Source organism: Prionailurus viverrinus, chromosome E2 (genome assembly GCF_022837055.1).
Source record: "Prionailurus viverrinus isolate Anna chromosome E2, UM_Priviv_1.0, whole genome shotgun sequence".
NCBI lineage: Eukaryota > Metazoa > Chordata > Mammalia > Carnivora > Felidae > Prionailurus > Prionailurus viverrinus.
This window is the reverse complement of record NC_062575.1, coordinates 42299932-42322293: the sequence shown is the minus strand read 5'-3', so window position 1 is coordinate 42322293 and position 22362 is coordinate 42299932. Positions and strand designations below refer to the sequence as shown.

Sequence of the window (22362 nt, the reverse complement as noted above, 5' to 3'; positions counted from 1 at the left end):
AGACAGAGAGACAGAGCATGAGTGGGGGAGAGGCAGAGAGAGAGACACACACAGAATCCGAAGCAGGCTCCAGGCTCTGAGCTGTAAGCACAGAGCCCGACGCAGGACTAGAACTCACGAACTGCGAGATCGTGACCTGAGTTGAAGTCAGACACTTAACTGAGCCACCCAGGCGCCCCTCTCCATAATCATTTTGAATTAGCCATGGTTAACATTTGTGTAACATTCATAAAATACCAGGCAGTTTTGTTCTAAATGATTCAAATATATCAACTCACTCAAACCTAGGTGGTCCGGTTCCAGAATCTGTGCTCTTAATTAACTATACTATAATACAGGCTAGAACAGAGACTCAAACTTTGGTATCAAAATGAGTTGAGATTGAGTTTATAATGCTCCAAGGCCATTATGAGGTCTGGCTAGAGGTTTGTAATTTTGCTTTTGAAAGAACTAGCTTTTAAGATTTTTTTAAAAAAATAATCTCTACACCTAGCGTGGGGCTTGAACCCACAACCCCGAGATTAAGAGTTGCATACTACACCAACTGAGCCAGCCAGGCACCCCAAGAACTAGCTTTTTATTTCACGGATTTTCTCTATTGCTTTTATGTTTCAATTTCACGGATTTCTGCTTTTATTATTTTCTTCCTTTTGCTTGTCTCGGGTTTATTTTGCTCTTCTTTTTCTAATTTCTTAAGGTGGGAGCTTAGATTACTGATTTCAGATGTTTCCTCTTTTCTAGTGTGATACATTTCTCTTTATTGTTGCTTTAGCTGTATCCTACAGGTTTGATATGACAAGGCTGCCTTTTGTCACTGAGTTCAGTGTCATCTCAAGGCTTTGAGACCATAGATATTGATGTTCTTTGACCCACAGGTTATTTAGAAGTGTGTTGTTTAGTTTCTAAGTATTAGAATTTTTTTAAAATCTTTCTGTACTGATTTCTAGTTTGACTCTATTGATTCAATCCATTGGCTCTTCTGCTGTTATTGGGTGTGGTGTTCTATAAATGTTGATTACATCCTGTTCCTTGATGGTGTTAAGTACTATATCCTTAATGATCTTCTGTTTTATCAGTTGTTGAAAGAGGGGTGTTGAGGTCCTCAACTTATTTGTGGATTTGTCTAGTTCTCCTTTCGGCTGCCAGTTTTTGCTTCACATATTTTGTAGCTCTACTGTTCGGTGCACACATATTTAGGATTGCTATGTCTTCTTGGTAGATTAACCCTTTTAATAACCCTTTTGTCCTGGTAATTTTCTCTGCTCTGACACCTACTTTATCTCATATTAATATAGCTACTACTACTTTCTTTTGATTAATGTTTGCACAGTATTATCTTTCCCAATTTCTTTTACTTTCAATCTTCTTAATGTTGTGTTTGAAATAAGTTCTTGTGCTTCTTTAACCCACTCTATCGATCTCTGTCTTTAAGTAGTTGTAGTTAGATCATTCATCTTTAATGTAATTATTGATTTGTTAGGTCGTACCTGTCATTTTGTTTTCTGTTTGCTGTTTTTCATCTGTTTTCTTTTTCTTACCTTCCTGTTGGTTACTTGAACATTCTTAGAATTCCATTTTTATTTATTTATAGTATTTTTGAATTTATCTTTTTGTACAGATTTTTTAATGGTCGTTCTGGGTTATTACATTATACACTCATAACTTACCACAGTCTACTGGTGTGGCTATTTTACCAGTTTGAATCAAGTATAGAAACTTTACTTAAATCCTTTTTTTCTTCCCATTTATAACACAATTATCTTAGATATTTTCTCTACATACAATGAGAACCACATTCAACATTATAATTTTTGCTTCAGCCATCAAACATACATTAGAAAACTCAAGAGGAGATGGCAAGTCTGTTTTATTTATTAATAGTTTTACTCTTTTGCCTTTTCTTTGTTCCTGATCTCCCAACATTTCTTCTTTATCATTTCCTGTTTCAAGAACTTCTTTTAGCCATTTTTTAGGGTAGTTCCATGAGCAACAAACTCTTTTCCTTCATCTGAGAATGTTTTCATTTCTCCTCCTTCTGTGAAGGATATTTTTGCTGGGCATAGGATTCTGGGTTAACCATTCTTTTCTTTCAGCACCATTGTTTCTGATGAGAAACCTGCTGTCACTCAACTTAGTTTTCCCCTTTGGATAAGTATTGTTTTTCTCTGCTTTTAAGATTTCTTATTTATTTATTTATTTATTTATTTATTTATTTATTTATTTATTTATGTATTTATTATTTAATGTTATTTTATCTTATTTTATTTATTTATTTATTTATTTATTTATTTTTAAAGTAAGCTTCATGCCCAGTGTGGAACCCAATGCCGGGCTTGAACTAATAACTCTGAGATCAAGACCTGAGCTGAGACCAAGAGTTGGATGCTTAACTGACTCTGCCACTCAGGCACCCCTCTTTATCTTTAGTCTTCAGAAGTTTGATTGTTATGTGTCTTGGCATGTATTTGTTTGGGTTTAGCCTATTTGACATTAGCTCAGCTTCTTGATTCTGTAAGTTTCCATCTTTTGTGAAATTTGGGAAATTCTCAAACACCTTCAAAAAGTACTTTTTCAAATACTTTTCTTCAGTCTTACACTCGATCTCTCCTTTGGGGATTTTGATTAGAAGAATATTAGAGTTTTGTTATAGTCCCACAGATACCTGAGGCTGCTCTTTTTTTTTTTTCCCACTCTATTTTCTCTTGTTCAAATTAGGTAATTTCTAACCTGTTCTATCTTCAAGTTCACTGGTTCTTTCTTCTTAAAAAAAATTTTTTTTAATGTTTATTTATTTTTAAGAGACAGAGATAGACAGAGCATGAGCAGGGGAGGGGCAGAGAGAGAGACACACACAGAATCTGAAGTAGGCTTTAGGCTCTGAGCTGTCAGCACAGAACCTGATGTGGGGCTCGAATCCACGAGCTATGAGATCATGAAATGAGCCGAAGTCGGGTGCTTAACCAACTGAGCCACCCAAGTGTCCCTCGTTGGTTCTTTCTTCTGACCACTCCATTTTGCTGCTGGGCCCATCTCCTGAGTTTTTAAATTTTCATTACTGGAGTTTTTCAGCAAAAATATTTCTTATATGCTCCTCATTTGTATCTTCTGTATGTTGTGAGTTTATATTTTTAATTTGTTTCAAGTGTTTGTATGTGCTCAATGAAAATTTTTTATAATGGCTGCTTTAAATTCCTCGTGAGATAATCCAACTTTTGTGTGTTGGTGTTGAGATCTGGTGATTGTTTCTTTTCACTCAAGAGAGATTTTCCCAGTTCTTAGTATAAGAAGTGATCTTCACTTGCACTGTATTATGTTACTGGACTCTGGATCTTATTTAAGTTTCTGTATCAGGAGGCGTCCTCTGTGCCATGCCAGTGGGGGAAGAAGGATGCAGTCTCATTATTTCCAGATGGGGTTAGATCTAGGTTTTCCACTTGGCCTCTGTTGACTTTTGGGAGACGGGGGAGAGGGGTGTCTCATGGCTGCGAGATAATGAAACTTTAGGCTCCCTACGAGGCTTCTGCTGATACCATCCTGGCTGGGAAGGGAAGGGATGCCTCGCTCCATACTGCTCCTCACATGGCCCTTCACTGACACTGTTGGGGGTCGGGGGGAGGGTGAAGGGAGCGAAGGAGGTTTGTTACTTTACAAAAAAATGTTTTTTTCACGTTTATATATTTGAGAGAGAGAGAGAGAGAGAGTGGGAGCACAAGTTGGGGAGGAACAGAGATAGAAGGAGAGAGAGAGAATCCCAAGCAGTCTCTGCACTGTCAGCACAGAGCTTGATGTGGAGCTTAAACTCACAAACAGTGAGATCATGACCTGAACAGAAATCAAGAGTCAGACGTCCAACCGACCGAGCCACCCAGGTGCCCCAAGGCTTATGGTGGTTAAAAGTCTGGCTTCCCTGTTGGTCTTTTCCGGCACCATCCTGTCAGGGAGAGGAAGGGATATGTCACTACTACTGGATGAAGGGAAGGGATATCTCACTAACCACTGGATGTGGCCCTCACTGACACTTCTGGGAGACAGTGAAAGCGCTGCCTCCCCAATAGATTTCTTCTGACATAGCCCCAGCAGGAAGTGAGGACTATCTTGTTACAGCTGGGCGAGGGTGGAAGTCCAGCTTCCCCACTGAACTTCTGCCGATGGAGGTGGGAGTGAAGCTTTTTCCGTGGTGTTTGGTTAAGTACACAATCAATGTCTAAAGGTTTTCTATCTTGCTAGAGATATCCCGCCTCCCTTTTTCTGGTCCTTTGGCTTATCTTGGGACTTCTGATTGAGTCCATTGGGGTTTCCTGGTTGCTGACTTTTCCAGCACCTACTCTGGGATACATGAGGCAAAAGGAAAATCCAAGGACCCCACTTGGCTGGGAAGGGGTCTTCTTCTTCCAGTTGCCAGGGCTCTAAGCAGCCTGCTTTCTTTTCTTCGCCCCTTAAAATCTTCTCATGTTTCTTTTATATATATTGTCCAGGGCTTTTAGTTGTACTTAGTGGGAGGAATAGAGGGGAGTGCATTTACTCTATCTTGTCTGGAACCACATGGAGTACTTTAAAATTTCTTCTTAGGTAGTGATCATTAATGTGTCTTGTTGTTTTCACAATGGATTAATAAAACTTTATCAGCCTCCATATTCTTGGGCTTTAATATAAAAAAGTATATGCTTTATAATACCATCTACTGTTCTGCTCTATAGTTTCAAAGCCTATACACATTTCTAAGTGAAACTTGAGCTTTTGATGGTTAGAGAGTTTCTTTCTTTCCATCGACCATGAAAAGATGACACACACTGAAGAGGCTACTCTTTCTTGTCACCACATCAGGCTCTGAATCTGCATTACCTTTTTCTCTCCCAACTATTCTGACTCTCCCATTTGGCATGATTAGAGATCAGTGACTCCAATTTATAAAGACACTGAGGCTGCAAGAAGTTAAACCACTTGCTGAAATTTAAAGAGCTAGTTATTTTCATACTTGATAAAAGCAGCTTGGTTTTGCAACTCAGGATTCTTTCCTTACTAAGCTGCCCCTCCTTAAATTTTCATACTTACAATGACCACCACTAACATTGACACAGTTTCAATGATAAAAGTTTAGCAAAGTTTAGAACCAAATAAGACATAAATTAACTGTTATTCTTTGGTTTTGTGTGTGTGTGCACACGCGCACACGTCAAAACTGTGTCAAAACCGTATCTTTTATTCTGTTTTCTAGTTTAAAAGAAAACAGAAAAAGAAACACGTGTTCTTTACAGAAAAATTAAAAAGATTTAAAGGACAAAAGGAATTTAAGAACATCAATCACACAGCTGATTGCTAATACTTGGATATATATCTTTCCAGAAACTTTTCTCACTTTCCCTACATGTGTTTTACTTTTAAAAACCAGATAGGGAAAATAAAGGTTATGTAATACTCTGTTGCACTAATATACCATATTTATTTAACAATATTCTATTGCCATTGACTTAGACTGTTTCCAGCTAGGGTTTTCTTATTACGGCACAACTTAAATGGACATGGTTGATTATTTCCTAAGGATAAACCTCTAGAAGTGAAAGTGTCAGTGAAAGGGAAAGCACATTTTTAGGCTTTTCTGTGAAATTACACTACAGAAAAATTTTATGTATTTGTTTTCAAAATAGCTCAATGTATTTATTTTTTATATGAAAATGTACAGAGTTCTTTTGAAAAGTACTTGCTGGAAAGGGAGGAAACGTGGTATTACATACAAAGAGAGAAAGGCAGACCAGCTGGCCTAGGAATGCGGCCCAGGAGGGACAGAGGCACCAGGCACCCCTTCCCCGGAGCCTACAGGTCACCATGACCAAAGTACACAGGTTACAAAACAGGAAAAGCAAATATAAACAGACTCACTTCACTTGTACACGAGGCTTTTTGAGGCACGTGGAGCTCGATAACCATGATTTAGTATCACGTACACGTACTTTCCACACACAAACACTGCTTTACCTTTGCTCCACCGACTTGCTTTCCCTCCTGTATTTTACCTTCATAACCTGCCCCCTCACACTCCATCCAAATTCTACTCTTCTCATTTGTGGCCCGGCCCTAGCCTCCCATTTCTGTGGAAGCTTTCTGGCCTGAAAAGAACCTTCTTCTAGACTTCAGCACTCCCTATTACTACAAATTAACATTACAGACATACAGACATCTAGTTGTTCTAGCTGTCTCTATCTTTATCTCCCAGGCTGTAGCAACACCCTTGCGGATGGGACAATGTCTTACGTGGGTGGTGACGCCCTGTCATGCCTATCCTGTCCTAGCTGCCTAGGACAACGTCCACTTGCTGGCTGGCTTTAATGTTTCCTAATTCGTATTCAGTCAGTCTCTAAAGACCGCTGCGTCTCTCTCGACATGGAATAAATGAACACGACTCTTCTGTATTCAACTCTATTGCTGTCTTAGACTTGGAGAGAATATTTTATTACACTGGGAGAATACTTAGTTACTGTTACTTTACTAATGATGAACAAGTTTTAAAACATACACAATACATTAAAACACATTTCTGCACGTGAAAAACACCTTGCAATTAAATAATAGCGGCGCATACCACCGTCACACATGGTGAGACAAACAACGGCTTCCTTAAAATTGCCGTTTCCTATGTGACCTCTGGCCAGGCAGCAGGGATTCCCACGCTTGTTAAACGTTACTATGAAAATTTTACGAAGTACCACAGAAAGGTGTTGCCTACCCACTGATTTCCTTGGGGGGAAAAGGCAGTATATCATAAGACATTTTACAAGAGCTAGCTTCTATTTTAAAATTTAAGTCATCTCTACAAAGGACAATTGATCGAGACAGAATAAAAGTTAAGCTGGTCAAACAAGGCTGCACAGATTACTCAACTTCAGTTGACCACAGCAGATTTATACTGTAGCTAAGAAGCAGCTTCAACTTCACTGCTACGCATGTGCACCTCTGGAGCTCGCGCTATGACCTACGGCGCTAAATGACGACCGTCCCCCCCAAGAGGAAAAAGCGCGGCTCACCTTCGCTGCCGGCAGCATGTCCAGGGAGTCCAGTGTGAATAGCACTAATGCTTGCATCAGCATCATAAACTGATTAAATTGCCATGTCAGACTAAAGAGAAAAGTTGATACGAAAATGGCAAGAAGTGTCAGCCTCTGTAAAAAGAAAACCTGAGTATAATTTACATGTCTCTAGGAAGAAAAAGCCTTGCAGATAAGTTTTCTCAAAAGCAGCCAATGTCTATATCAACCAAATAGAAAAACCATAAACCGTTGCTCTGAAAACCCTTGCACTTGTTATTTGAGCTCTAACTGTCCTAAAGTGACACTGCGCACGGAAACATCCACGCAAGGAACGTGTACACTGTGCACGAAAACATCCACGTAAGGAACGTGTACACTGTGCACGGAAAGAGTTACATAAGGAACGTGTACACTGTGCATGGAAATATCCACATAAGGAATATGTACACTGTGCACGGAAACATCCACATAAGGAACGTGTACACTGTGCACGGAAAGAGTTACATAAGGAACGTGTACACTGTGCACAGAAATATCCACATAAGGAATATGTACACTGTGCATAGAAACATTCATGTAAGGAACATGTATACTGTGCACGGAAACATCCACGTAAGGAACATGTACACTGTGCATAGAAACATTCATATAAGGAACGTGTACACTGTGCACAGAAATAGTTACATAAGGAACGTGTACACTGTGCATGGAAACATCCACGTAAGGAACATGTACACTGTGCACGGAAATATCCACATAAGGAACGTGTACACTGTGCATGGAAACATCCATGCAAGGAACGTGTACACTGTGCACGGAAATAGTTACATAAGGAACGTGTACACTGTGCATGGAAACATCCACGTAAGGAACATGTACACTGTGCACGGAAATATCCACATAAGGAACATGTACACTGTGCATGGAAACATCCACGCAAGGAACATGTACACTGTGCACGGAAAGAGTTACATAAGGAACGTGTACACTGTGCATGGAAACATCCACGCAAGGAACGTGTACACTGTGCCCAGAAAGAGTTACATAAGGAACGTGTACACTGTGCATGGAAACATCCACGCGAGGAACGTGTACACTGTGCACGGAAAGAGTTACATAAGGAACGTGTACACTGTGCATGGAAATATCCACATAAGGAATATGTACACTGTGCACAGAAACATTCATGTAAGGAACGTGTACACTGTGCATGGGAATAGTTACATAAGGAATGTGTACACTGTGCATGGAAACATCCACGCAAGGAACGTGTACACTGTGCATAGAAACATCCACATAAGGAATGTGTACACTGTGCATAGAAACATCCACATAGGGAACGTGTACCCCACAGTCTTATGGAGGCGCTACTGCTCCAACTCACATCTCAAGAGCAACAGCTTCAGGACTCTGACAGTTTCGCAGACATTGTGTGTGGGTTTGCTGCAGCTATTTAAGGGCAGATTATGTAGAGTACATTTTTAACATCAAAAAGGAAAACATTTTCTTTGCAAAGTAGGAGAGGGCTCAGGAAGAGGAAACTTCGTTTAACTCAAGTTAAAAACTGGTCACGGAATAAGAACTATTCCCGTGCAGTGCGACACTATGCATGTCACATCTTTCGAAGTTTCTGAGACAAAACTGGAGAATTAAAAATATATATAAAGTATTATAAAAACTTACCTCAGAAAGAGGCTGTAAGTTTGGTCTCAGGAAATATGTAATTGCCGCTATCTGAATTGCAAAGAATGGCAGAGCCCAATTCTCTCTCAAGGGGATGGTAAACTCAACTCTCGTAGTATCTATCCTGCACAGAGAAAACACAAATGGCCAAAGGAATCATTTTTACTATAATTAGCTGAAAGCTTTCCTAAAGGGAAAGATATAGGACATTAACTATACTTAGATTCTGGTTGTCAGTTCTCGACAGTAATGATATGTCCTCATCATTATCATCCCTGTAATACCAAGTTGCACTGGGAAAATGTAAGGAACCTGTCCCCAGGTATGCAGCTAGCTAAGTGGTGGAACTGGGGTCCAATCCACGGTGGTGATTCCAAACCCCATGGTTAACTGCCTCGCACGTTTATTTCCTTCCAACTTCATTAGTGCAAACTGGCATTGTTTTGCATTCTCCCTCTCCGTGTTTCTCTAGTGCTTAAATCTGAATCTTAAATTTGTCACTGGTAATAATTTTTGAAAGAGCCTCTTGTCCCTCTGGAACAGAAACCGCCAGAGGGCAAGTACAGTTGACCCTTTACCTTTAGTTACCCAGTACCAAAAGCATCCCCACACATACTGGGCACTCAATACATGTCTTTTATTTACTTTAATAGAACAACAAATTTGCCTTTCATTTACTCGTAGCAGGAATAATATGTTAAAATGTTAAGAGGCAGTATACTCTTGGGTGTTTTCATACCCTGCATTTGAATTCTGACCAAGACTTAGCTAGGTGTATGTGTCTATGACTTTATCAGTATATAAAAAGACACAATTTTGTAAGTAATATGTGTGTTTGTGTGTGTGTGTGTGTGTGTGTGTGTAAGCTTAACCTTTTAAGCTTTAATTTTCTCATCTCTAAAATGTTAATAGTATCTACCCTATAGGGTTGTTAAAAGAATATAAATAAAGCATTTTGTAAAGTGGTTGGCATACAGTAAGCACTCAATAAGGTTATATTAAAAAGTAATTTGCTTAGGATTATAGAGTAAAATCAACATTAGAACTTGTGCTCAAGTTTTAAGACTCGTACTGAACATTGGTGTTGCTACTGTAGATCAGGAAATTAATCAATACATCTTGACTATGTTTTTTAAAAAGTGCTATTTAGTGCTCTTGTATTTAGAATGATAGATATTAACTAAGTAACATAAGAACTTCCCTGCATCTGAACAGTCCTTTATGCTTTGTTAATTATGAGCGACACACAGCCCTATTAAGGTTAACAGTAAAGATATCATTAAACGTCTTTAAGAGATGAGATATGTGGCCGGAGAAATACTGATCACACATCAAACTGTAGTACGACTGGAATTATCATGGTGATTCTCCTGACCTATAATTCAATGTTCTGTTCCTCAGCTGGAAATATACATAAGAAGAACTTTCTACCTTGCTAAAGAAGACAAGTGCACAGCACTAGTAAACCAAAGAGAAAATACTCCTACATAAACAAATGTGGCAGAACAACTTCCTTTGAACTGGAAATGAGGTAACTGTGTTTTAACTTACGTCTTCAAAAGGGAGATGGGAAAACGGATTCCAACTCACCTATTCGTGACATACCAGAAAGCTGCCAGCAGTCCTGACAGCCACGTGCCACTAAGGAGCCAGCTGGTTATGTAAAGGGCTGTGACATAGATCGCCTGCAGTCCAAACAAGGTGTAAATATAAAAATAAACTGGCTCCAAATATTTCTGAAGAAAGGAACAAGAAAAAATATTTGTTACGGAAGCCCTAATCCTTTTCACTGTCACTTAAAAAATATGATAGCAGAGGGGTGCCTGGCTGGCTCGGTCAACAGAGCAATGTGACTCTTTTTTTTTTAATTTATTTTTTTGATGTTTATTTATTTATTTATTTGAGAGAGAGAGAGAGAGAGAAAGAATATCCCAAGCAGGCTCTGTGATGTCAGCATTGGAGCCTGACGTGGGGTTCAATCTCATGAACCGTGAGATCATGACCTGAGCCAAAAGCAAGAGCTGGCCACTTAACCGACTGAGCCGCCCAGATGCCCCAGAGCATGTTGACTCTTAATTTCAGGGTCACAGGTTTAAGCCCTAAATTGGACGTGGAGCCTACTTAAAAAAAAAATTGAAAAAATATATGACACTGGAAATGTAATTATTTGGAATCTTGGTGTTAATTACAAGCAATAAACATACATCATCAGTCCTTTTTGTGCAAAAGTGTGTCAGCAGGCAGCCTTTCTTCCCCCCAGCAGAGTAGAAGAGGGAAAGGAGCCCTCGAGGGCTCTGGCTTCATTCTTTAGACAAACTGTACGTCTACCTTTGCCCAGGATTGCCTTATTCACACGAAGTGGTCATTGTGATTTGCTAACTTCCAGTTTTTAAATTTCAAGGATAACTGAGGAGTGACTGATTACATGTTTCTAAATGAAAATATGTACCAGTCTCTAGACTGCACACATATATGATAAGCCAGGAAGTATCTATGTAAAAAATACCTTATAAAAACAAGTAAAAAGCAAAGTTCACAACATATCTGGAGAACACTGGGATACTGCTGCTTTTTTACCAAGCCAGCTGAATATCAGAATAACATATGTGCAAGTTTCAACTTAAGAGAGCAGATTTTGACTTTCATGTGATATTAACAATTCAGTGTCACAGAACATAACATACCTGTATGGGTAGAACTCTATATAAAATACTGAGAAAAACTTCTTGGTAAATATTCATTCGTTGGAGAAGGTTAATTGTCCTCATAGACTCAGTTTTGTTATCATATATTAAGCCATGAAAACCTAAGGTTGATATTTGAAAGATCAGGAAAAAATAATTATAAATTATTCATTCATTTAAAACCATCCATAGATTCTTTAGTGTGTGCCAGAGAATGTGCTAGGCATTGGGGATATAATAGTAAGCCAAAAACACAGTCCCACCCTCAAAGAGCTTACTGTATATTAGATGGACGTTTACATGTTTACACAAACATAGGTAAATTATAATTCTCGTGCATACAATGAAAAAGAAAAGCTCCTATGTTCTTTTATAATAATGTAGGCAAGAGGATTTTATATCCCTGCTCTGTCCTCCTGCCATGAGGCCTACAATACCTCTTTTGGGGGTGTAAGTAGCCTCCCCCGCTTCCCTGGGATAGGTTTGGCCATTTGACTTGCTCTGACCAATGGCATGTGAGAGGATGTGACACCTTTTAATAAAAGATGATGCATGTTTCCACCAGCAGTGTGGCTATTTCCCTCTGTCATGACAACAGCAGGTTCCAAACGGGGGCTGGATAATAAAAGCAAGAGATAAACCTGTTGTTGCAGAATTCTGTGGCTATATCGAGGTCATATACCACTGCAACCAAGCTGAGTAATTAACAGAAGGCATGAAGAAATAATTCATAGAAGAAAATATGCATATAGTCCTTACACATATGAAAAGATGCTCAACCTTGCTCCTACTGTAAGTGCAAATTAACACTACACTGAGATACCATTTCTCACCTATCAGCTTGGAAAAAAAATTCAGTCTGACAACAGGGGCACCTGGGTGGCTCAGTCGTTTTAAGCGTCTGACCCTTGATCTCGGCTCAGGTCCTGATCTCATGATTCGCGAGATGGAGCCCTGCACTGGGTCCTGTTTGGGATTCTCTCTCTCCGGCTCTCTCTCCCCCTCCCCGGCACGCTCTTTCTCAAAAAAAAAAAAAAAAAAAACTTAAAAAAAGAAGTCTGACGACATACTCGGTGTGGTTCTAAGGAAGTAAGGTCTCTCATACACTACAGTTGGGAAAACAATTTTAGCACCACCAAGCAAAATTACATGTGCATTTACCTTTTGATCTGGCCTAGAAATCACTCCTAAAGACAGACTGGCAAAAACACAAAAGAACACAGGCCTCAGATCATTCCTGCAGTGCCCTCTTTAAAAGCAAAAGATCAGAAGCAACCAGATGTCCATCAGCAGGAGGTGTTTTGGACTGAACTGTATCCCTCCAAATTTCTGTATTAAGGCCCAATCCCAATGCGTATTTGGATAGGGTCTATAAGGAGGTAATGAAGGTTAAGAGACGTCATAAAGATAGGGCCATAATATGATAGGACTGGTGTCCTCAGAAGAGGAACAGACAAGAGAGAGCTCTTTTGCTTTCTCTGTGCACACATACAGGGGAAAGGCCAAGTGAGGACACGGCAAGAAGGTGGCCATCTACAAGCCAGGGAGAGAGGCTTTACCAGAAACCAACCCTGGCAGTACCTTGATCTTGGACTTCAGCCTTCAGACCTGAGAGAAAATCAGTTTGTGTTGTTTAAGCCACCTGGTCTGTTATGGCAGTCTTGCCAGACTAACAGAGGCGTGCTACAGACTGAGTGTCTGTGTCCCACCAGAACTCATAAGCTGAAGCCCTAACCCCTAACGTGATGGTATTTGGAGGTGTGGCCTTTGGGAGGTAATTAGGGTTAGACAAGGTCATGACAGTGGGGCCCTCGTGACGGGACTAGTGACCTTGTGGGAAGAGACACCAGAGCTGGCTCTCTGTCTCTGTCTTCCACGTGAGGGTGCAGCGAGAGGTGGCTAACCGCAAGCCAAGAAGAGACTCTTCACCAGAACCAGGATTGGAACTCTAACTTCCGACTTCCTGCTTCTAGAACTCTAGGAAGCTAAGTTAGTTTTTTTAAGCCACCCAGTCCATGGTATTTTGTTATGGCAGCCTGAGCAGATGAAGACAAGAAAGCTACCTGAATAAACTATGGTTATCCACACAAACGGAGTACTATGCAATTACAAAAAGAATTAGGAGTATCTTCATGTTATATTATAGCGTGATCAAGATTTTTGACAAATGAAAAAGCAAAAAAAGGAGAACAGTGTATACAGTAATAAAGGAGATACATGAATATATAAAGTATTTGTTTATATTAAAAATACTGAGACTAGGGGAAAAATACTGATAGTAGAAGAATAAAACAAAATCTAAAAAAAATGGTTACTTAAAGAGTGTAGAAGAAAATAAGATGGAAGGGGCGGGGGAGGGGAAGGACACCTCCCTGAATGCTCCCTGTTTTACTGTTTGACTTTGGAACCATGTAAAATAAACTTTTTTTAGAAGTATAAAAAACCAAAATAAAATTTTTTTACAGAACAATCCTGGAAAAAACAAAAGAAATATAAAACGAACCTATTAAGTTGGTGGCTTGGTCACACAGAAAGAACTCTTTCCAATGACAGAGGAACGTGAAAAAAAAATTGTATATATATATATACACACACAGACATACACACGTAGTTGGTTTTATCTTAAGGACAAAAAGAACTACGAAGACAGCCTGAATTGTTTTCAGGTAATCATATTAGAAGCAACATAATTACTGCTGCACTGAAAGTACTGTTGTGTGTGTGTGTGTGTATACACACTGTGTGTATATGCACAGTTGTACACAACAGCTAAATGATAGTTAATATTGTAAGAAACCAAAATTTTCAACTTAAGGAGAAAGAGATACAAATATAAAATCAAAAAAAGTGAAAACCCTGTTATACTAACTTTGAACTGAAAATAACTATATTCCTATTTTCTCCTAGGAAAAAAAATTCACATCTCCTGCCTCTTCTCACTAAAAAGGACTGGAAACAAGGACCAATCTAGTAGTAAAAAGTATCCCTACCATCGATCCAAACTGTGGGCTCTAAATAGCCACTAAAGAGAACTGGGTTCCTTGGAGAAATGGTGGATCCTAGGTCAGGGTGGAGATACACAAAGTGGATAAGAAATATCTTGTCATGCCAAAAAGCGAGGGAGTTTTCAACGACTCCTAGAATCATGTCAAAAAGACAGCAGCCAATCTGAAGGGCATCCCGCTGACCAAAGATTGGACAATTTAAATAAGAAGAATAATGCAAAAGATCGAAACACATCAAAGATGTTAAAAACCCATGCTTTCTGATGATATATAAAAGGCAAAACCTTTAGCGGATGCAAAAGGGCAACTCATGCTAAAACACAGGGAAAGGAGCAATCCAACCTTTTCTTTAGGAACTGAAATTCTGAGTTACCAAACAGTTGATGAGAAATCATTGTTCTCTAGAGATGAATTCCCTCTGATAATGACGGAAGGAATTATAGAATTCAAATATTACTGTCCTTATGAAGTTAACGGCTTTAGGTAATGGTCACCAATGGTGCTAACCCATCAGAGGAAAGGCTAAATGAGAACTTAGTATTGGATCAGTCTAAACCCTAAAAGAGATGGTGCACATTATGTGCCCCACTGTGGAAGTGGGCACCACGTGTTTGACAGAACCTAGACCTGAGCACGCCTCCAGACCCAACTACCAATTCATAGGAGATACAGGCAACAGAGAATCATGAAATGACACCACGGGGCTCCTGCAATATCCAGAAAGTGAAAAACTATCACACAAATGAATCCGGGGTTTCAACAAAAAATTACAAGAAAAACAGATGGAAAGAAACCTACAGATTAAAGGAAACAAGGAGACAGAGCAAATGACTGCAATGTGTGGACTTTATTTGGATCTCAAAAACTGGATTAAAAATCTGCAAGACAATCAGGAAAATGAGAACACTGACTGGGTATTTGATAGTAAAAAATGTCCCAATTGTTTAAGTGTGATAATGGTAACATGGTAATACTTATGAAAGGGGTTGCCACCCTTTAAAGAAATATACTGATATATTTACAAATGCGGAATATGACGTCTTGGGGTTTTTCCAAAATAATCCAGCCTGAAGATGGCGGGTAGAGAGGAGACAAGATTGGTCATGAGTTGGTAACTGCGGTAGCTGGTGACAGACAGGTGGAAATCCATCAGAGGAGTCTATCTACCCTTTTATACGTTTGGAATTTTCTAGAAGGAAGATCTTAACAAATGACTTAGACGAAATGAAACAGAGGAACCAATGAGTTTGTGGTGATAGAAAATACTCATATTTACCTTTAAGAGCAACTCTGAACTTTAACACTACTGGTATTTTGACAGTTGGGGCCTGATAATTCTTTGTTCTAGGGACATAGTAGGATGTTTAGCAATATCTGTTGCAGTTGCATCCATTCCAGTAGCACGATCTTCCCAATCTACCCCAGCTGTCACAACCAAAAATGTATCTGCATGTTTCAGATGTCTCCTAGGGACACAACTGACCCTCCATAAGAACCACCACTTTAGAGGATGCTAGAGAAGCAAATCACAACTTTGAGAACTCACTGACTCATTTTTCTCAGTAGTCACATTCTATTAAGTTGCAGTGAAAACTGAATTAGCAATACTGAGCCCTGTAGGAAATACAGGGTTATGTTCTTATGAGCCTCTGGTCATCAAGTGATCGACATATCACCTTGATTTACGTGTTTCTGTTTAAAGACGTCTTCTTTAACGTATACTAGCAATTCATTAACATTGAACACATGGCCAACAGTATTTAACTCATAACTGAACAAAGCTTATCTGACAAACTGTTTTCTCGGTGTGCCTTCTTCACAGCCTGCTTGCACTCAGGAACTCCAGACAGTGACTTAGCACTACGCTGGGGGCCATTTTAAACCACAAAATCACCAACAAAAAGCACACAAATGCAAAAAACATGGCCCCAGGTGGACTGTGAACAGGACGCTGTAGTATGAGAGCTGAACACAACAGCAGGGCTCCACCTTGTTGGACCTCAGCTGGGAACGTGCCCGTCAGGTGATGAAAATTTTTCGCTGCTCTGCACAAGCCTGCGAATGACTGCAAAAGCACCACAAATACTGATTCTGGGGTCACAGATACTGATTCTGGGGTCACAAATACGTGTTAGTGCGTGAGTTTGGAAATATGGACTCCATGAATAACGAAGATCAACTGTATGGGGAAAGAAAATCAGCACTTAGCCTGCCTTTTTGTATAAACCGTACCTCAGGGTCACCAAATAGTTGATGAGGAAGAGGTTTCTTAAGTAACAGAGTTCCAGCTAACAAATACAAGAGGAATGCAGAATGTCACTTTTGTTAACTACTGAAATAGTGTGTATAGGCAGTGAGCATCAGTGGCTGCTAAAACCACTCAGTGAAAGGCTGATGGGTAATTAGCCTTATTGCATAGGAAGCAACTGGTTATATTTATGGCACAAAAAGAAAGATAACATTTCATGTCTCCCACTGTAATAAAATTAGGAGAAGTACTAAACATCACCTGTGAAGAATTCTTGCCAAAAATGTATCTGAATCCAAGTAAAACCTAGCAAACGTCCAAATATGCATTTGGAGCATATCTGTCAGGTGGAGCATATCAAACATAGATTAAGTAGGAGAGATCCTTTTTGGGGTTCTATTAGATGGAGTAAAGGTAACGGGTACGGGCTCTAAACCACTTACAAACAGTGAAAATGTGGGAAAATGGTAACTGCAAGGTAAGGGACTGAATGGGAACATTGGGGACAAGGACAACTGTAATTTTTGTTTGTATTACCAAAACGCTTCCTGTTTTTAGACACTACTCCTTCACCTGCGAAGACTTTTTCCAAAATGATCAGGAGAAAAACCAGCAGCAAAACCAGGAAATCAGAAACAGATGAATTCAGAGATGGAGTAGAGCTGAGGAGAGGAGAGTTACATTAAGTATCATATAACTGCTTCCAGAGCCAAACACTGATGATGTTGGCAGGGAAAAACGACACAAGTTCACAGAAAAGCTACACAAGTTCTATAAAGCGTTCTAAATGCTTTAGTGCAGAAGTACGTTTGGCGGAAATAGCGGAAGGGGTGAAGCAGATCCCACTAAAGTCATCAGCTATAATTACCTTGCATGAGGGTCGGAGCCTGCAGCATTTGCTTGTAGTAGGAGTAATACAGTCCACATTCTGTTCTGAATGAGATCTCTCGCTCCACTTCCTGAAATAAAGTGAGGTCTACTGGGTTTACATGACCTAGTTTGTTTTTTTAAATCTATCGTCACTGTAGAAACGGGATCCAGAACTACAACTTAAAAGGAAAACAGACAAACAAACACACAAAACCTCTCAACATATAATCTTAAGAAATTTTGGCAAACAAGAACAATAGAAGGCTGATGATTGTTGAAGCTGGGCATGTATTACAGGAGTTTATTATACAATTCTCTCTGCCTTTGTGGATGTTTAAATTTTCCATAACAAACCATTAAAAAAATTTTTTTAACATTTATTTATTTTTCAGAGACAGAGCACAAGTGGCGGAGGGGCAGAGAGAGGGAGACTCAGAATCTGAAGCAGGCTCCAGGCTCTGAGCTGTTAGCACAGAGCCCCACGCGGGGCTTGAACTCACAAACCGTGAGACCACGACCTGAGCTGAAGTCAGACGCTTAACCGACGGAGCCACCCAGGCACCCCTATAACAAACCATTTTTTAAAACATGGAGACAACTGATTCCATCTGCATTGATGTTTCAGAGTTAAGGTTTTTCTTTTATTTCACACAAATTAAAACTTAAAAAAAAAAAAAAACCATACCACCCATTCTTATGTAATATTAGAATCAAAATAGGGACAGTATAAAAAAATCTCCCAAGTGAAAAGAACTGTAATTGCGTTAGACACCTACCTAAAAGCTAACAGTATTACGTAAGATTAATAATTTTCTTTTTATTCTAAGAACATAAGGTACTCTTAGTAAAATGAGGCAGACCTTTTACATGTGAATTTCAGTTTGACAAATATAACCTTGGTGGAAAGACACTCTTGTAGGGAAACAGATACAAAGAAATATTCAATTTTGTAAAACTGAAAATTTAAAGTGATACCTATTAGTCAATTTGGTTGTAAGGTGCCATCAAGAAATTTAAAATTTAAATTAACAAAATACGGAGGCAACTGGTAAGGAGGATGGGGAAGACATTCTGGACTAGTCATATTACTATTCTTAGATACTGTAGTTCAGATATGTAAAAAACAGTGTAAGTGAATGAAAATTATAACTTATGTCATTATAGATTCTCTTACACCAACGTTCAAAGAGCCACGTCCTGGAATCTGGCATACACTGTCTGAAATGTATTTCCATCTATGTGCTTCCTACTGCAACAGATCCCTATTCCACAAACCCAATTTTATTGGGGGAGGATGATAAACACGAAACATGGTATGTTCTAGAGGATAAGCTGCTTCTAATACATCTTTGTTTTCCCCTATCTCTAACTATTTTTCAAATCATAATAAACATCTCATGAAAAGAGCCACCCAAGCTATTTATCTTCAGACCTGAAATTATTTAATGTACTCCTTCTATCCTTTAAATATTTCTCCTATCCTTAAAAAATATACAAATTGATTCATGAATAAAGCATTGAATAAGTACTCAGTTATCCGAGTATAAATGTCCAATTATTGACCTTCAGAAACAAACTTATGTTTTACCATTGTTAACCCTTCTTTAAAAAAACAAGAGGAGGGGCGCCTGGGTGGCTCAGTCGGTTGAGCGTCCGACTTCGGCTCAGGTCATGATCTCGCGGTAGTTCCAGCCCCACGTCAGGCTGTGTGCTGACAGCTCAGAGCCTGGAGCCTGCTTCGAATTCTGTGTCTCCCTCTCTTCCCGCCCCTCCCCCCACTCATGCTGTCTCTCTCTCTCTCTCTCTCAAAAATAAACAAACATTAAAAAAATAAAAAAATAAAAAACAAGAGGAGGGTGGAGTAGCAAACCTTATTTACTGGGCTTCCTTCTGTAGAAAACAAATTTATCTTGGGGAAATCAAACATGGAAAACAAGGACCGGGCGGGTTCTGAAATTCACTTTCATTGGCAATATAAAAGGACAATATGTGATGGAGCTCTTTTAGCTTCTGCATTTGCTACTGATTTGTGTTGTTATCTTTCATAGCAGTAAAGGCGATTCTTAGCAGTCATGTTAATCTGTTCATCTTTAATTTTTGAGAAAAACTGCTCTATTGCTTTTCATAACATAAAACTAAACTGGTATCGCCTGTTTCTACAGTGGTCACACTCCTACTAGGTCAAGTAGCCATCGAGGCTGTGAATTGATGTTAACTGAGCAAATGTTAGCTTTCGTTCATGCATATCAGGGAAAAAACCCACAAAGTTTAATTACATTCGGTTTCTTCTCTCCAGCTGCCTTTCAGTGTTCAAAGCACGGCTGTCTTCAACGGAATACTCTTAACGTCAAACCCACATCCCCAAATCAAACTGGAGAGCCAGATCAATCACTCACGTGAAGGGGGCTTCATATTCAACATGGCTCAAGAATACAGGAAGAGTGACTTCATAAAGATGGAAAAACAGAAAAAACCCACCACTCCAGGTACAAAGGTAGAAAGCTTTTGTGCCCCACCCCTCTCTTTAATACACCCAGAAAGCATAAGGAACAGAGGGGGTCCTAATTAGTAAAAAAGCATTCACACATGATTAATTGGTAATCTTGGCACCAGCTGTATGGAACCAAATGCTATACTTCATGAGACAGACACTTGCAAGCTTTACATCTGCTTCATGCTAAGAGAACATCTGCTTTACTCATTCAAACACTTTTCCAGTTTTACAGCAATTTACACTTTGCCTGGTGGATTGTGCCAATGAAAATGTACACCAATAGAAGTCACCCTCTAAAGAATGCAACATGAACAAATACTTCATATTTTCATTTCCATCAGTTCCACAGGGAAAGTGATGTCGGGAGAATGAAAACATTTCTTCTGGAGATAATGACAGAAAGAAACAGACAAAAGCGGTGTTATTTTTAAGGAGCTGTACAACGAAAACCATTTAATAGTAGTTTATATAGTAATTTGACAAAAATACTAAAAGGAAAAAGCATTAAAACAATGACTGCTCACAGTGAGTGATCTGGGTCCCCTAGAAACACACAAAATGTAACAGCGCCTTTTAGGCAAATGACACCACATCTGCCAAAGGAAACCTCGCGTTAGTTTTTAAGACTCTCCATGTAAATAACTTTTGTTTACAAAAACTGTGTCCAAACTGAGTAGGCTGCTGGTGGTGGGGAAGCCACGGAAAGACTAACTTTACAAATGCAGTCTGTTTCAGGAGCAGGTAACAAATCATCTCACCAAGAAACAGTAGCTCACGATAAGACAGCCGTTCTTGAAGTTTCGTACTGGGAACCATGCCCTTAGCAGACATTCTTAAGGCATGTACTCTGTTCATTGTCTGGTGAGCCCCCTGTCCACCTGTCAGAGTGGAATGATCTTGCCCTAGGGCTGAGAGCTTCGTGTGGGGGCAGGCTGGGGACAGGCTGGGCTACTGCTGACAGCACACCCCCCCGCACCCCCGGCACCCACCGGGCTCACATAGAAGCATCCACCACTCTTGGTACCACTGGACTTACCACTTGGCTAGTTAACTCTACGTATTCTAGAGAGTCCTTGCTGAGTGAGAGTATTCAGTGGGAAGATATGCAAATTCCGTAACATCAAACGAATAGGAGAATAACAGTGGAAAATATTAGCATAAAAGACTGAAAAAAACTGGTAAAAATTGAGTGACATGAGTGGTTTTTTAGCTAAATGAGAATTATTTTTCCTTATCACTGAACATTTCTTTGCTGGGGAAACAAAGGTACAAAACTGTAGTCCTCGACCCCAAGGGGTTTAGGTTTCAATGAGAAAGAATAATGCATTTTTGTAAGGAAAATGACCTTTGAAGGAAAGGTATCAATTGGAAGGGATGAAGAGCCTTTTGCCTGCACTATTTTTTTTAAACGTTTATTTTAAGAGAGAAAGAGCGAGCACACACACGAGGGAGAGAGTCAGAGAAAGAGGGAGAGAATCCCAAGCAGGCTCCGTGCTGTCAGTGCAGAGCCTGATGTGGGGTTCCTGCCCACAAACAATGAGATCATGACCTGAGCTGAAATCAAGAGTAGAACGCCCAACTGACGGGTCCACCCAGGTGCCCCTGCCTGAACTATTAAACCAGCTCCCACTGGATTCTAGATTTCTAATTGGTCTCTTTTTCCTCTATCTTCCTCATTCATTCATTCATTCATTCATTCAACAAACAGCTACTGACCAAAAAGTGACAAGTGTTCTCTTGCTGAGATTCAGCAGGGAACAAAGGAGACGCAAATCTTTGTCTTCATGGAATTTATAATCTGGAACAGAGGGAGAACAAATAAACGTGTAAAATATAAAAAGCAGAAGAGGGGGATGGCGAGGGGTCGGGTGTTGTGATCTTGCAGTTGGGTGGGGAAGGCCGCACCAATGAAGTGACTACTGAACAGAGATCTGAAGAGGCGGGGCAGTGAGCCATGTGGAGGAGAGCCTGTGGGTCGCACAGGACAGCTCATGTACACCTTGAAGAACAATGAGGAAGGCAGTGTGGTTTGAGGTGGAGGGAGCAAGGAAGGTCGGGGGCGGTAAGGCAGAGTGGTGTGAAATAACATGGGGCTGGACACCCAGTCCTGCTAGCTAACTAGGACTCCAGGCTTGTACTCTGAGCTAGGTGTGTGCGTGGGGAGGTGAAGGAGGTCAGGAGTGTGGTTTCAGACCTGCTGAGCTGGACTGTGAAGGGCTCTGAGCTGCTGTAATAATCCCGGTGGGGATATGGATTGTGAGAGGTGATCACATTCTACACATTGTTAAAGGGAAACGGACAGGGCTGCACTTGAGAGAACCAGGACTGTTCAAGGGCAGGAGCCCCGAGCCACCGG

The 22362-nt window shown here is 40.0% G+C and overlaps 1 protein-coding gene across 5 annotated transcripts in view; it reads right to left on the bottom strand.

Annotated features, from left to right (window-relative positions):
* DPY19L3 (dpy-19 like C-mannosyltransferase 3) overlaps positions 1-22362 on the bottom strand; it is a 78020-nt gene that overhangs the window by 33254 nt on the left and 22404 nt on the right. For all 5 annotated transcript variants that reach the window (XM_047834412.1, XM_047834411.1, XM_047834413.1 and 2 more), the window contains exons 4-8: positions 17511-17601; positions 11390-11511; positions 10296-10441; positions 8706-8829; positions 7020-7154 (exon numbers count right to left, since the gene is read on the bottom strand). In XM_047834412.1, coding sequence (XP_047690368.1) covers positions 7020-7154; positions 8706-8829; positions 10296-10441; positions 11390-11511; positions 17511-17601 — 618 coding nt within the window. The remainder of the gene's footprint in view (positions 1-7019; positions 7155-8705; positions 8830-10295; positions 10442-11389; positions 11512-17510; positions 17602-22362) is intronic.